Source organism: Podarcis cretensis, assembly GCF_951804945.1.
Source record: "Podarcis cretensis genome assembly, chromosome: 1".
Lineage (NCBI taxonomy): Eukaryota > Metazoa > Chordata > Lepidosauria > Squamata > Lacertidae > Podarcis > Podarcis cretensis.
In genome coordinates, this window is record NC_137170.1 from 10,594,364 (window position 1) to 10,609,573 (window position 15,210).

General features: G+C 44.2%; 1 protein-coding gene across 1 annotated transcript in view; it reads right to left on the minus strand.

Annotated features, from left to right (window-relative positions):
* Positions 1–15,210, minus strand: part of KCNH5 (potassium voltage-gated channel subfamily H member 5) — a 198,644-nt gene that overhangs the window by 26,387 nt on the left and 157,047 nt on the right. Inside the window, exon 10 of the mRNA XM_079987003.1 lies at positions 6,747–6,943. Coding sequence (XP_079843129.1) covers positions 6,747–6,943 — 197 coding nt within the window. The remainder of the gene's footprint in view (positions 1–6,746; positions 6,944–15,210) is intronic.

The following is a 15,210-nucleotide window of genomic DNA, read 5'->3' on the forward strand; positions in this document are numbered from 1 at the left end:
GTTAAATTTTTTATTTTTATTTTATTTTGACAAAGTAATAGTAATAAATGAATAAGAATAAAAATGTGCACCCCACCACCAGTATCATTCCATTGTAACTATCCAACCACCAGAAATTTCAACACCTCTTTGACCCCTTTTCTGTTTTAACTGTACAAATTCTACAAACACCCTCCATATCTCCTCAAAATCATTTCTCCTGCATATTTCCTGTGTTACCTTAATGGCACATGTTAATTTATAATTAATCCCACACCTCTTTATACCATTTTATATTCTGCTTGCCCCTTCCACTTCCTAAATATAATAACTTGTGCAGCTGTCAATAAATATGTGAGCAAGTCCTTCGTAGCCTGTGAACCTTCCAGTCCATTGTAAATTGATAATAATGCTACCTCTGATAGGGAAGTTTTAAATGGCTGATGTTTTATTGTATTTTTAATGTTCTGTTGAGAGCTGCCCAGAGTGGCTGGGGCAACCCAGTCAGATGGGTGGCTAATTATTATTATTATTATTATTGTTGTTGTTGTTGTTGTTGTTGTTGTTGTTGTTATTATTTAGCCTGCCCATCTGGGGGGCTCCCAACAGAATTAAAAGCACAATAGAACATCAAACATTAAAAACATCCAATAATAATAATAATAATAGTAATAATAGTAATAATAATAGCACTGCACATGTTTCCAGTTCTTATTTCTGACAGCTGCAAGAGCAAACAGCTGTTTGAGAACAAAAAGTATTGACAGTAGCAAATTGGGTCCCTGGAAAGGCCTGAAAGTCAGGCAGGTCTAGAACATGTCACTGAATCTTTCCCCTCAAGATGGGCACAGTCAAACCAGAGCTGAGAAACCAGCCAGTGTTTCTATTGTTGCTGTTCGGCAGAGTCTCTTTGCCATCATTTGAACTAAAAAATAAAAAATGCAGTGTGTAATTTATTTTGTCATTATGTGTTCTTGCCTTGTGGAGCAAGCTGCAAAAGAATCACAAGAGAAATCACACTGGAGCTAATTTGATGCTGCAGAGACACGACTACTAGAATGCAGGTGGTGAGGTGTGCTAGTTCCCAAAACAAGCTAATGGTGCTGCGTAGCGACATACGCAGCAAAAATGAGCTTGTGGAAGAATGGAGGAACCTTAGCCATTAGAAAAAAATTGTAAAAGCCATATGATGTCTCTCGTCTCCCCTGATTTTCCATCTCTCTAAAGGCCCAAGTCTAAGCTAAGTTATAGGAAGGCAGACCATAGGTATACACTAATCTCCATATTGTCTGAGCAGGTCCCATGCTAGGGATCGTTAGGAAAGGGATCGTTAGGGATGGAACTGAAAATCATGGAATCTTAGAGTTGGGAGGGACCCAAGGGTCATCTAGTCCAGCCCCCTGCAATGCAGGAATAAAAAATAAAACTGCTGATATCCTCATGCTGTTATGCAAATCTAGGGTGCAACCACATTTAGAATACAGTCATACCTCTTGTTACATTCAGTTCAGGCTATGTTCTTTCAGGTTACGTCCTGTGGCGACCTGAAAGTACCAGAAAGGGTTACTTCCGGGTTTTGCCACTTGCGCATGCGCAGACACGCAAAATGACATCACGCGCATGCGCAGAAGTGACAAATCGCCACCTGTGTGTGTGCAGACTCGGGTTGCGTTTCTTTCAGGTTGTGAACAGGGCTCTGGAATGGATCCTGTTCGCAACCAGAGGTACCACTGTACTGTGTACGGTTCTGGCTGCCTCAACGCAAAAAGGATACTTCAGAGTTGGGAAAGGGCAGGCAAAGCGATCAAGAGACTGCCCCATTAAGAAAGGTTGCAGCATTTGGGACTTTTTAGCTAAAGAGTAGGCTCCCTCGGCCTATAGAGCGAGATGAGCACGCAACCCCAGAGTCGTCCACGAGTGGACCTAATGGTCAGGGGTACCTTTACCCAGTAGTGATGTATGGAAGTGAGAGTTGGACCATAAAGAAGGCTGATCGCTGAAGAATTGATGCTTTTGAATTATGGTGCTGGAGGAGACTCTTGAGAGTCCCATGGACTGCAAGAAGATCAAACGTATCCATTCTGAAGGAAATCAGCCCTGAGTGCTCACTGGAAGGACAGATCCTGAAGCTGAGGCTCTAATACTTTGGCCACCTCGTGAGAAGAGAAGACTTCCTGGAAAAGACCCTGATGTTGGGAAAGATGGAGGGCAGAAGGAGAAGGGGATGACAGAGGATGAGATGGTTCGACAGTGTTCTCGAAGCTACCAGCATGAGTTTGACCAAACTGAGGGAGGCAGTGGAAGACAGGAGTGCCTGGTGTGCTCTGGTCCATGGGGTCACGAAGTGTCGGACACGACTAAACGACTAAACAACAACAACAACAACAACAACCTTTACCTAGGCATGATCAAGGTCCATAGACTCATGCATGGCATGGAGAGAGTAGACAGAGAAAAGTCCCCACCCCCTCTCTCTCATAACATTGGAACTCATGGCAATCCAATGAAGCTGACTGCAAATCTATTAGTGGTTGCTTGTTGGCCTAACTGAGGCCTTTGGTTCTTCCGGAGCCGTGCTTGTAAACTTCTTGGTTTGTTGGATTCCAGTCTGACCACTACATTGAAGATCAAAATATTGGAATTAAATGTGGCACACACGTTCAGGCTGCAAGGCTGTATTTCAAGGAGGCGGGGTGAGGTAAAATGCAAATATGCAACCTTTTGTTTGAGACATTAGAATGAAGGCGGCCTTTTCAACTTCCATCGCTCCTCGCCATTGGCCGTGGCAGTTGGGATTGATGGGAGCTGTAGTCCAATGACATCTGGAGAAGTCGTCACCTGCCTTTTTCTGACCCAGAATCCACTCTTCTCACCCAAGCATGCATTTGGGGACCACTTTCTGAATCTTTTCCCGTGGTGGTACTGCTGCAACCCACTTTGGATCAGGCCGTTTGTTTATGTGTTACATTTGTTGTTGTCGTTTAGTTATTTAGTCATGTCCGACTCCTTCGTGACCCCATGGACCAGAGCACACCAGGCACTCCTGTCTTCCACTGCCTCCTGCAGTTTGGTCAGACTCATGTTTGTAGCTTTGAGAACACTGTCCAACCATCTCGTCCTCTGTCGTCCCCTTCTCCTTGTGCCCTCCATCTTTCCCAACATCAGGGTCTTTTCCAGGTTGTCTTCTCTTCTCATGAGTTGGCCAAAGTAGTGGAATCTCAGCTTCAGGATCTGTCCTTCCAGTGAGCATCCAGGGCTGATTTCCTTAAGAATGGATACGTTTGATCTTCTTGCAGTTCGTGGGACTCTCAAGAGTCTCCTCCAGCACCATAATTCAAAAGCATCAATTCTTCGGCAATCAGCCTTCTTTATGGTCCAGCTTTCACTTCCATACATCACTACTGGGAAAACCATAGCTTTAACTATACGGACCTTTGTTGGCAAGGTGATGTCTCTGCTTTTTAAGATGCTGTCTAGGTTTGTCATTGCTTTTCTCCCAAGAAGCAGGCATCTTTTAATTTCCTGACTGCTGTCACCATCTGCAGTGATCATGGAGCCCAAGAAAGTAAAATCTCTCACTGCCTCCATTTCTTCCCCTTCTATTTGCCTGGAGGTGATGGGACCAGTGGCCATGATCTTCATTTTTTTGATGTTGAGCTTCAGACCATATTTTGCGCTCTCCTCTTTCACCCTCATTAAAAGGTTCTTTAATTCCTCCTCACTTTCATATTTATATCCTACATTTATATCCCACATTTATATCCTATCACTACATTTATATCCCACCTTTTCCTCCCAAGAGCTCATGATTCTCCACGCCCCCATTTCAGCCTCACAACAACCCTGTCAGGTAGGGTTGGCTGAGTGGGGATTTGAACCCTGGTCTCCCAAGTCACAGTCCAACACTCTAACCATTACAACACTACTGGTGGTACAGTCCCAGCCCACGAGCTGAAGTCCTGTGATCTAGAGGAAGTGACCCTATACTTAATGGATGGTATGGTTCTTCTGTTGGGAATCTGTATACGTGCAGCTACACACACAGAGTCAATAAGGGTTTGGTTGACAGCCAAGGCAATGTGAAGGAGTAAGTCTGCCTGGTGATACAGAGGCATGGAGACAGCTCCATGATTGGTCAAGCTCCCTCATGGGAATAATGATTAATGGCCCACTAACTGGAATGTGTCAGTGTATGAGTTTGAGTTCAGGAGTTGTGAGTCATGTATGAGAGAGCAAGTTAAAGATCCGTGTTCTGTTCTGTTCCTGTAAATAGTCCACTGTATATAATAAACACCTAACTACAAGTTCCTGGTTCCTGCTTCGTCTATCCTGTCTGCAGCCAAGTTGCCAATTGCTTCCGTGGACTCTGTGTTTACTCTGCTAGATCTGGCTAAGGTCCTGTAACTAGTCAGAAAGTTGCAAAACAGCAACAGGTTTTGCCAATATCTTCCACCTTTTTGGAATTACAGCTAGTGCTCTGCAGACATTAATACACAGATACCATCTGTGTATTAATATAGGGATTGCATTACAGCGTACTATAATATTTGGAGGGTATTTTTGTTTTGTTTTGTTTTGCCTGCTACAAACTTCTTTATCTCACGATAAAAAAGTAGAGCTACAGAGAAAAGAGAAATTCATTCCAGCCATAAAAGCGCCAGAGTTAATGCTCCATAAATCTATTCATCACAATTATGAGATTTCTTCATGCAGATAACATTTATATGACCTTCATTAATATGGTTTTAGGAACACCCACATAAAAAAAGAACATTCGCCCCCCCCTCCAGCTGCATAAAAATGAAGGCATCTCCGAACCCAGTCCCAAAGGCATATCGTTAATAGCTAATTCATGTGTAGATATTGTATTATTTCCACGGAGGCTAATTGACAGGGAGATCTGTGGCTTGACTACAAAATAAACAGGAAGGCACCCTTTTTTGACACACTCTCTGTTCTTAAGGCAGCTCTGAGCCTATTCATGGGTGTAAAGATACACATTTTCTTATACAGGCCCTGTGGAAGAGGTCCTCTTTTAAATGACTCTCCCTGGATGATGATGATGATGATGATGATGATGATGATGATGATAAATATTATTTATACCCCGCCCTCCCCAGTCAGAGCCGGTCTCAGGGCAGCTAACACCAGTAAAATTACAGTAAAAACATAATAGGGGGGGAAACCCAAAAAACACAATTTAAAATACAGGTTAAAATGCAATTTAAAATGCAGCCTCATTTTAAAAGTAGCCCATAGATCAAAACCATAAGGGGAGGGAAACATAAGGGTCAGACTGAGTCCAAACCAAAGGCCAGGCAGAACAGCTCTGTCTTGCAGGCCCTGCGGAAAGATGTCAAGTCCCGCAGGGCCCTAGTCTCTTGTGACAGAGCATTCCTCCAAGTCGGGGCCAGTACTGAAAAGGCCCTGGCCCTAGCTGCAACCAATCTAACCACCATGCGACTTGGGACCTCCAAGGTGTTGTCATTTGTGGACCTTAATGTCCTCCATGGGGCATACCAGGAGAGGCGGCCCCGTAGGTATAAAGATTTGGGTATCATGATCCCCAGATAAGCTAGAGGCACACAGCCGAAAAACCGAAGGGCTGTTTCAAGCTCATTTGTGACCTTTGATCTTCTTCCCCCCAAAGCACCCGGCCATGTGCATCTTTCCTATAGGAAGCCATCTGCAGAGCTACCACCATGCAGTGCGCTACAAGGACTGTGGTTGAAAGCACATGCCTGGGCAGTAATGTGTTCTCAGGTTCTGGACTGGCCCCACCCACTCGTATTATTCTCAGGATCTCCCAGGGAAAGAAGCACCTATGCAAGGCTTCCTGGTTGTGTTGGGACTCTGCCTGGAATCTTAACTGTCTTTAAAGTCCCCCCCCCCCCTTATTACCTTGTAATTGACTGTAATACAGTATGCATTGATGACATGATTAAATAAAAAAGCAAATAAAATCTTTAAAAACAAACAAGCAGAAAACAAAGCAAAACAAAAACCCAACTGTCTTCCAAGTTGGTCCACATTTGCTCCTTGGCTATTGTCAATGAGGCAGTGCTTATTTATTCTGGATAACTCATTCTGCAGTTTTTAATCATCATGAGCTCTAAAAACAATAGAAGCTACTAAAGATCTAGATATTCTGTCCTGGGCAGGGTAGCATCTGGGGGTGTTTTAGACATTGCCACACACTTGCAGCTCTCTCTTTGTCATCCTAAGGACTAGAAACTTGCTTTAAAAGTAGTAGTAGTAGAAACTATGATACTTAGGATGCTGTGTCTAATACAAAATCATCCTCTGTGACATGATTATGGGATTGCAGGCTGTCTAATCTTGGTGCCTTCACCAAATTACAACTCAGAGGACCATTCTGCACCATGCTCTAGTACACAATTTAATGAAAAAGTCTTGAAATATCAGAAACTACTCCAGAGTAACCCAGAGAAAGGCATTCATTGGGGCTGCCTCTGTTTTATGGAATAGCATCTCTGTTGAGATAAGAGACACATCCACGATTTTTGCTTTCCAGAAACAACTGAAGACATTTCCCCCCAATTGAAGAGATTTGTCCTGCTAGGTGAAAATATATGTGCCTTAAGTGTTCCTTTTGCATTGCTGTTAAACCCATCTTTCCTGGGTGTTGCATTCGTGTTTTCAATAGCATTCTTAGCTGTCTTACCCCAGGTTTGCAAATTTCCTTGAGACACATGTGATCCGTAAATGAATGCCTAACCATCAAAATCAAAACGATGATATCTTACCCGTTTCCTCAGGTTGCAGGTGAGCGTGAGATTCCTGGAGAAAGAGTTTGCAAAAGCTGTATAAAAGTCCAGGACTTTCAGCAAGGCTTCCCGCTTGATAATGTGCAAATCGCAGTAGGTCAGGGCCCGCACATTGGCGCAGGCGTGGGCCAGAGTGGTCTCCTTCCAGAAGATGTCACCAAACACATCACCTTTACCTGGGAAAGCAACAGGGAAAGTTCAGTTAAAACATGCCTGGTGTCAGAGCCCCACAGAGCTGTTGGAATCAGGTTTGGACTGGCAGGATCGGTCAGAAGAAGAGGAAGAAATAAAGGGTTGAAGGTGAGAACCTGGGTTCAGGAGGGGGGTCTCCCCTTTGCACCCTGATTTTAGGCACTTGGAAGGGGGAGCAGAGACGCTTTTACAACACCTCTGCAGAGCGGAACGGGACAGTTGTGACTTCAACATTATTATTATTATTATTATTATTATTATTATTATTATTATTAATACCCGCCCAGTTTAAGGTAGTCTCTATGGGAGTATATTGTATTTAATTATGGGGTATCAGAGTTTTTAGGGGGCTAACCAGGCAGGGATAGCAGGTTTGTTGGTTTTTGAATGTCTGATGTTGATTTTTTCAATTTTGTTGTTCTGTATGAGACAATGACAATAAAGATTATCGTATTGTATCTGGCTGGGTTTCCCCAGCCACTCTGGGTGGCTCCCAATGGGAGATTAAGAATACATTAAAACATCAGTCATTTAAAAACTTCCCTAAACAGGGCTGCCTTCAGATGCCTTCTAAACATCAGATAGTTGTTTATTTCTCTGACATCTGATGGGAGGGTGTTCCACAGGGCAGGCGCCACTACCGAGAAGGCCCTCTGCCTGGTTCCCTGTAACCTCACTTCTCGCAGTGAGGGAACCGCCAGAAGGCCCTTGGCGCTGGACCTCAGTGTCTGGATTGAACGATGGGAGTGGAGACGCTCCTTCAGGTATACTGGACCGAGGCCCAGGGTTAAGAAAACATTTGCATTAATCCAGAGATGCTGGCAAATATTGGACCTGACACATCCACAGCTATTCTAAAGATACATAGAATGCACACAGCCCTGAAAATAAATATTTATGGGTGCTTCTTGCAGAAACAGGAATAGGTTTCACCTCATTTAATTCACCAGCTGCTACATTAAAAATAGCCACTGTTCCAAAGTTGTGCGGAGTGGCAAACTGCAGAGAAGGCATCTGTTATATCCCCACCCTCTTTTAATTAGGCACCTGCCAAAAGGGAAATGATGGGTCCTCATTTGTACACAAGGGAAACCGAGGCAAGAAAAAGCCCTGCCGTGCCACAGCTTTTGGTTTTGGTGTTAAAACCTACAACATCATGAAGAAAGGGACGCTACGACAGGGTTCTCCTCCCCTGGGTCACGCAAGGGAAGACTCTGGATTCAAAGAACATTCTGTCTCGTGGGGATTTTAGCGCTAAGGGGAAACGTATCTGGAAGCCTAGGGCAAAAACTAGGCTATGCAAGGACACTCCTCACTCAACTGCAAGCCACACCTATTCCCTGTCCCTTTTTCCTTGCACAAGAAAATAAGAACTTCAGAAGAGATGCTGGACCAAGTCAGTGGTCCAACTAGTCCAGCATCTTGTTCTTACAGTAGTCAACTAGATGCCTGTGGGGAAACCCAGCCGGATGGGCGAGGTGTAAATAAAAAAAATATTATTATATTATTATTATCATTTAGTCCAACCCCCAGCAGTCCAGGGTGCTTCCAAGCCCTGTTTGAAGATGCCTGAGATTATCCTGGCGCATCCAGCCTTCAGCATTGAACTAGCTTTGCTGTTCTTTCCCAGCAACAGGGAAAGGGATACCAGGGTTCATGAATCTAAATCAATCTGCATTCGTTTGGGTTCTTTAAATTTGTTTGTGGGCTTTGCAGCTACTGCTGATATAATACATTTTATAGGAACATTCTAGATGGATCTTTTTGAAAGGATTTAATAGCTTTTTGGTGGGGGGGGAGGAGGGGAGGAACACAGGGAATTGGGAATAAAATAATCCCACTAATGATTTTTTAGATAACAACATGGCAGAAAGTCAATGTCTGTCTTGCTGAGTGCGCTGCTAATGGATGGCTTACATGGTGTACTGCTTTAACATTTATTTATTTATGGTAGTTAAAATTATTATCCCGTTGGTTAAGTGCTCTTCTTGCTCATAACCGCGGCGTAACGAAACCTGCTAAAATGTCCTTCCTTGCACGGTGTGCTGTTTCAAGATGTACTTGCTCAGTAGTTGAATGTTTTTCTTTAGAAATCCAGAATAACAACGCTTACTAAAAGGTGAGGCCACTTATTTGCAAGTAACTCCTGTTTTCTACATCTGTCTAGAAACTCTGTGTGTGTGTGTGTGTGTGTGTAGTTAAATAACAGAAAATTGATTATAAGAAACCAAGCTTGTAAACAGCCACTTGCCTACTCACCCATGGTGGGGAAAAATTGGTTCCAGGTGATCAACAGAGAAGTTTCTTTAACCCAGATAAGCATCTTCACTAATAAATTACACTGGCATCATTCTGCTAGCAACTTTTGTAAGCCTTTATTCATGTCCTGCATTCCTTCGATCATTGAGCCTACGGTGCTCTAGATAAGGTACTTCCCAGACCCAAACTTACTTAGTTTAGGCAAGGTGCCTTCAAAACATACTTTGGGACCACACCTGTTAGCCATCTAGCCCAGGTATGGGGAATCTGTAACCGTCCAGATGTTAATCTCACCATCCCTGACCGGTGACCATGCTGGTACAGAGTAACAGGAGTTGGGAATCCAAAAGCACATGGAGGGCCACAGGTTCCTCATCCCTAAAACAGAACCCCTATATTTAAGGAAATAACAGGATCCAAATTAAAAAGGGGACATGACCAAAGGCCAAAGAAGGAGATAAAGGTAAAGGTAAAGGGACCCCTGACCATTAGGTCCAGTCATGGCCGACTCTGGGGTTGCGGCGCTCATCTCGCTTTATTGGCCGAGGGAGCCGGCGTACAGCTTCCGGGTCATGTGGCCAGCATGACTAAGCTGCTTCTGGCTAACCAGAGCAGTACACGGAAATGCTGTATACCTTCCCACCGGAGTGGTACCTATTTATCTACTTTGACGTGCTTTCTAACTGCTAGGTTGGCAGGAGCAGGGACCAAGCAACGGGAGCTCACCCCGTCGTGGGGATTCGAACCACCGACCTTCTGATCGGCAAGTCCTAGACTCTGTGGTTTAACCCACAGCACCACCCGTGTCCCTTTAAAGAAGGAGATGGGTCTGCATAAAAACACAGTTATGGAATGTACATAGATCTCCTGCCACCTTTTCTTGCAAAAATATGGGTTGGGGGTTGCTTCATGGTTAGCTTCACCAGATATCATCCAAGTGTCTAGACAGGTTTATTTATGCAGAAGTCACAGAGCTATTTGATTTCAATAACGTTCTGGCATCTTTTAAGCAAAGCAGGATCAAAACATCTGCCTGGCTGTTAGAACCTTGTACGTATGTCAGAAGAACATCCTTGCCAAAGCAGTAGGGTCCCGAGGGATGGGATGGTAGCATTGTATGATCTTGTGTTCAAGGAACATCTGAGTAAGCAGTTCAAAGCCCTCTTCTGAACTTGTCATCTTTCAACTACTTTTGGAGAAAGGTAGACTGGTTCGACTGCACTATCGTATTCTAGGCATACTGTGACCTAAATCCCCTCCCCAAACCCTGAAAACATCACGTTGCACAAAGGTAACCCAGACCTGAATTTTGTAAGTTAACAATAAAAGAAATGTCTTAAGCTCAGTCGGTATTGTCTGTTCTGGATGGTAGTGGCTCTCTAAAGGTCCCAGGGGAGGCACTTTCAGCAGCTCTGCCAGCTAAGATTGTTTTGCATCAATGCGCGAGGGATTAAATCTGGGATTTTCTGCCAACAAAGCATGTGCTATGGCCCCTCTCCAAGCCACATCAGTTCACTGAACTGGTTACAAAATTGCCAAACTACACCTGAAAGTAGTTCCCATAATTCCTGGGTGAACTAAAGGTGAATTAAGTTTTCATTTGGAGCAGAACTTGGAGTTATTTCTAGTTCATCTTCATTCCCTGTTTCCAAAGCAGGAGGACGCTTAGCTTTTCATTTTCATTTTTTATATTTAGAAAAAGTCAACGGCACACCTAAAAGTTAGCAAACAAAATGTGGAGGCTATATTCTAAGGTTTATTAGGCAGGTATGGAAGCACTGCTATTGCTAAAGTTGCTTAGTAATTTAATCACTGTTGCTAGGCAATCAGAAAGAAGGGGTGTGAGTTATATCTTGTATCTTCCCTGGAAGAAATTCTCTTCCAACTGGAACAGCTTATGAAGTACAGTGGTACTTTGGGTTACACACGCTTCAGGTTACGTACGCTTCAGGTTACAGACTCTGCTAACCCAGAAATAGTACCTTGGGTTAATAACTTTGCTTCAGGATGAGAACAGAAATCATGCAGCGGTGGCACAGCAGCAGTGGGAGGCCCCATTAGCTAAAGTGGTGTCTCAGGTTAAGAACAGTTTCAGGTTAAGAATGGACCTCTGGAACGAATTAAGTACGTAACCAGAGGTACCACCATTTAAAAATAGGAAGAACGTGGTTCCCTGATTTACTTTTGGACCCTATCCTTCAGCAATAAGCTTGTAAAATTCCAAATGCTGGGTACAGGAGATGACGCATGACCTTTTAATGAACTAAAAAGTTCATCTAAATGAATTTTAACTAATCTGGTTCATTTTGGGAAAGGACAAAGTGGAAGTGGAACTAGTTCCTTTTTGGACAGGATGAAGAAGACTTAGAACAGGTTCCTTTTTCAAATGAACTTTCCAAAGTATTGAACCCTACTCATTTGGTGTCAGTCATGACTAACAATGCAGATAGTTGTGAGTATAGAGGATAGGGATTGGTCTACTGTCTGCTATTGTTGAAAGGTGGCGAACTCCAGACGGGTAGTCATGTTTAGTCTACTGTAGCAAATGCAAATGCAACAAGGAGACTTTGTGGCACTTGTTATCTCCCATCCCTCAGCATTCAGAATTTTACAAGCTGCTTTGCTATAGGACAAGGTCCAAAAGTAAATCAGCTGAGGAGACCCACAGAAATTGTCTGTGCTATGAAGTTTCTGTCCAGTTGCTGTTCCCTTTCCTTCTGAATGTCATTTGAGATTAAAATTGTATCCAGCTCCCATCAGCCCAGCCAGCCTGGCCAATGGATATGGATGATGTGAGTTGTAGTCCAACAACATCTGGAGGGCCATGGGTTCCTTATCCCTGATCCAAATATCTCTGAAGGACAGCAGTAGAGTACGTTTCTTCCAGGAAGCCAACCTTAACATTTTTTCCAAACCCTAGACCAGCCTTTCCCCACCTCCAGCTCTCCAGACATTTTGGACTACAACTCCCATCATCCCTGGCCATTGGCCATGCTAGCTGAAGCTGAAGGGAGTTGCAGTTGAAGACATCTGGAAGGACACCCATGTGAAAAAGGATGCCCTAAACGTGGCCAAATCCACCACAAGCTAAACAGGGGAAGTTTTGCCACTTTATAAGAAAGAAAGACGGAACAAAGCTGTTTTGTGCAGCAAAGTGAGTTCTAAACTCCCGTAGCAGGAGAAGGAACACAGCAAGGACACCAGCATATATTACTTGATGTTATTGCAGGCTGTCCCCCCCAAAAAATGCTTGCTGAGCTGGTGATTAACTGCCTTGTTGTTTATTACGAAGTTGGTCAGGTCCAGCACATACAAGGTTGCATTTGGTCCTGCTTTCAAGCACAGCAATATGTTTTCCTCATTCAAAGTTCTCCGGGGATTTTTGAGTTGTTTGTGTGTGTTTTTCAAGCTGCAGATTAATGAAGGAAAAGGATGGGACAGATTTATGAATGAACACATCTGAGATAGCCATGGGCTAGGAACAGGTTGATCTGTCCATACCTAGTTGCAGGTAGGGCTGTAAAAGGCTCCTGTCTCAAAGTGTGAAGAGCTGCTTGGCATTATTGTAGACCAGCGGGCAGCCAAAATAGTGCCCTCCAAATGTTGATGAACTCTAGGCTCCCATCATCCCTGATCTTTGGCCATGTTGGCTTGGCCTGATAGGAATTGGAGGTTACCATGTTGGCTACCCCAGCACAAGCAAGACTGCTAGGTGGACCAATTGTTCGGCTTCCTATCATTTGGCACCTTCATCTGAACAATAGTTGTGATTCCTGCATTGCATGGGGTTTGGACTAGTTGACTCTTCCAACTATACAGTTCTATGTTTTAATGTATTTTTAATATTTGGTTGGAAGCCGCCCAGAGTGGCTGGGGAAACCCAGCCAGATGGACGAGGTATGTATAAATAAATAAATAAATAAATAAATAAATAAATCATTATTTATGGCAACATACTCCCTTTGAGTACTCAGTTTTCATGACTGACACAAACACCACAACCCAACCTGATGCCATCCAGATGTTGGATTCCTACTTTCGTCATCTCTGACCACTGGTTGACTGAATTGCAGTTCTAAGCATCTGAAGGAACCCAGGTTGAGAAAGGCTAGTGCAGACAATATGAATTAGATCAGGGTGAAGATCTTGAGGAATCATAAAATCACAGAGTTGGAAGGGTTCCCAAGGGTCATTCTAGTCCAACTCTCTGCAATGCAGGAATCTCAGCTAAAGCATCCATGACAGATGGCCATCCAACCTCTGCTTAATAACCTCCAAGGAACCTCCACAACCTCCAAGGGAGACCGTCCCACTGTCAAATAGCTCTTACTGTCAAAAAGCTCTTCCCGATGTTTAGTCGGAATCTCCTTTCTTGTAACTTGAAGCTACCGGTTTGGGTCCTACCCTCCAGAGCAGGAAAAAACAAGCTTGCTGCAATTTCCATGTGACAACCCTTTAGATATTTGAAGATGGCTATCCTGTCTCCTCTCAGTTTCCTCTTTCCCAGGCTAAACATACCCAGCTCCTTCAACCATTCTGCATAAGGATCTCCAGATATTAATGGATGTGAACCTCTCATCAGCCCTAGCTGCCATGGTCAGGGATTATGGAACTCATGGTCCAACAACATCTAGGTAGCAACAGGTTCTCTATTTCTGCTTTACAGGAAAAGTCACAGATTCTTTACTGGAAGACATAGGTTCCACTTAAACTGCCTCACAGCTAAATCTGGTGCCATAGATATTAGACCAGCAGTCATTTAACGAGGAAGATACAGCATTCTTGGGGAAATAAAATGTTGACGAAGGAATCTTAATGGCACATCAGTTAGCTGTCATTAAAGAAGACTTAGCTCTGTGGGACTCATTGTGAATTATTTACATCTTATGCTCATTTCTGCAGGGCTTGTTGCCAAAGCAGTTGCCACTTTAGGTACAGAAAACTTGCTCAATGTTACCCCATAAAACAAATGAAACAAAAACATAATTAAGCCTCGCACTCAAATCAAGTTTTTTAAGAAGAGAGATGAGAGAACCAGCACATCTCCAATATGTTATCCCCGTAGCCAATTTGGCATCTGGGCCCCTCCCCAAGCTTCGCAATTAATGGCCCCAATTCTCTTTCTCCCCACCCCCTCCATTGTCTCTGCAATAACAGCACCAGCCTTTCCCATTCCTTTGGTGAGGTTTATCCTCTATCTTTTTTCCCAGTAAGGGACATGGGTGGCGCTGTGGGTTAAACCACAGAGCCTAGGACTTGCCGATCAGAAGGTCAGCGGTTCGAATCCCCGTGACAGGGTGAGCTCCCGTTGCTCAGTCCCAGCTCCGGCCAACCTAGCAGTTTGAAAGCGCGCCAGTGCAAGTAGATAAATACTTCCGGCGGGAAGGTAAACGGTGTTTCCATGCACTGCTCTGGTTTGCCAGAAGCGGCTTAGTCATGCTGGCCACATGACCCGGAAGCTGTACGCCGGCTCCCTTGGCCAATAAAGCGAGATGAGCGCCGCAACCCCAGAGTCGGTCACGACTGGACCTAATGGTCAGGGGTCCCTTTACCTTTACCTTATTTTCCCAGTAGTGATGTATGGAAGTGAGAGCTGGACCATAAAGAAGGCTGATCGCCAAAGAATGGATGCTTTTGAATTATGGTGCTGGAGGAGACTCTTGAGAGTCCCATGGACTGCAAGAAGATCAAACCTCTCCATTCTGAAGGAAATCAGCCCTGAGGGCTCACTGGAAGGACAGATCCTGAAGCTGAGGCTCCAATACTTTGGCCACCTCATGAGAAGAGAAGACTCCCTGGAAAAGACCCTGATGTTGGGAAAGATGGTGGGCACAAGGAGAAGGGGACGACAGAGGATGAGATGGTTGGACAGTGTTCTCGAAGCTACCAGCATGAGTTTGACCAAGAAACAGGAGGCAGTGGAAGACAGGAGTGACTGGCGTGCTCTTGGCCATGGGGTCACGGAGAGTCGGACAAGACTAAACAACTAAAC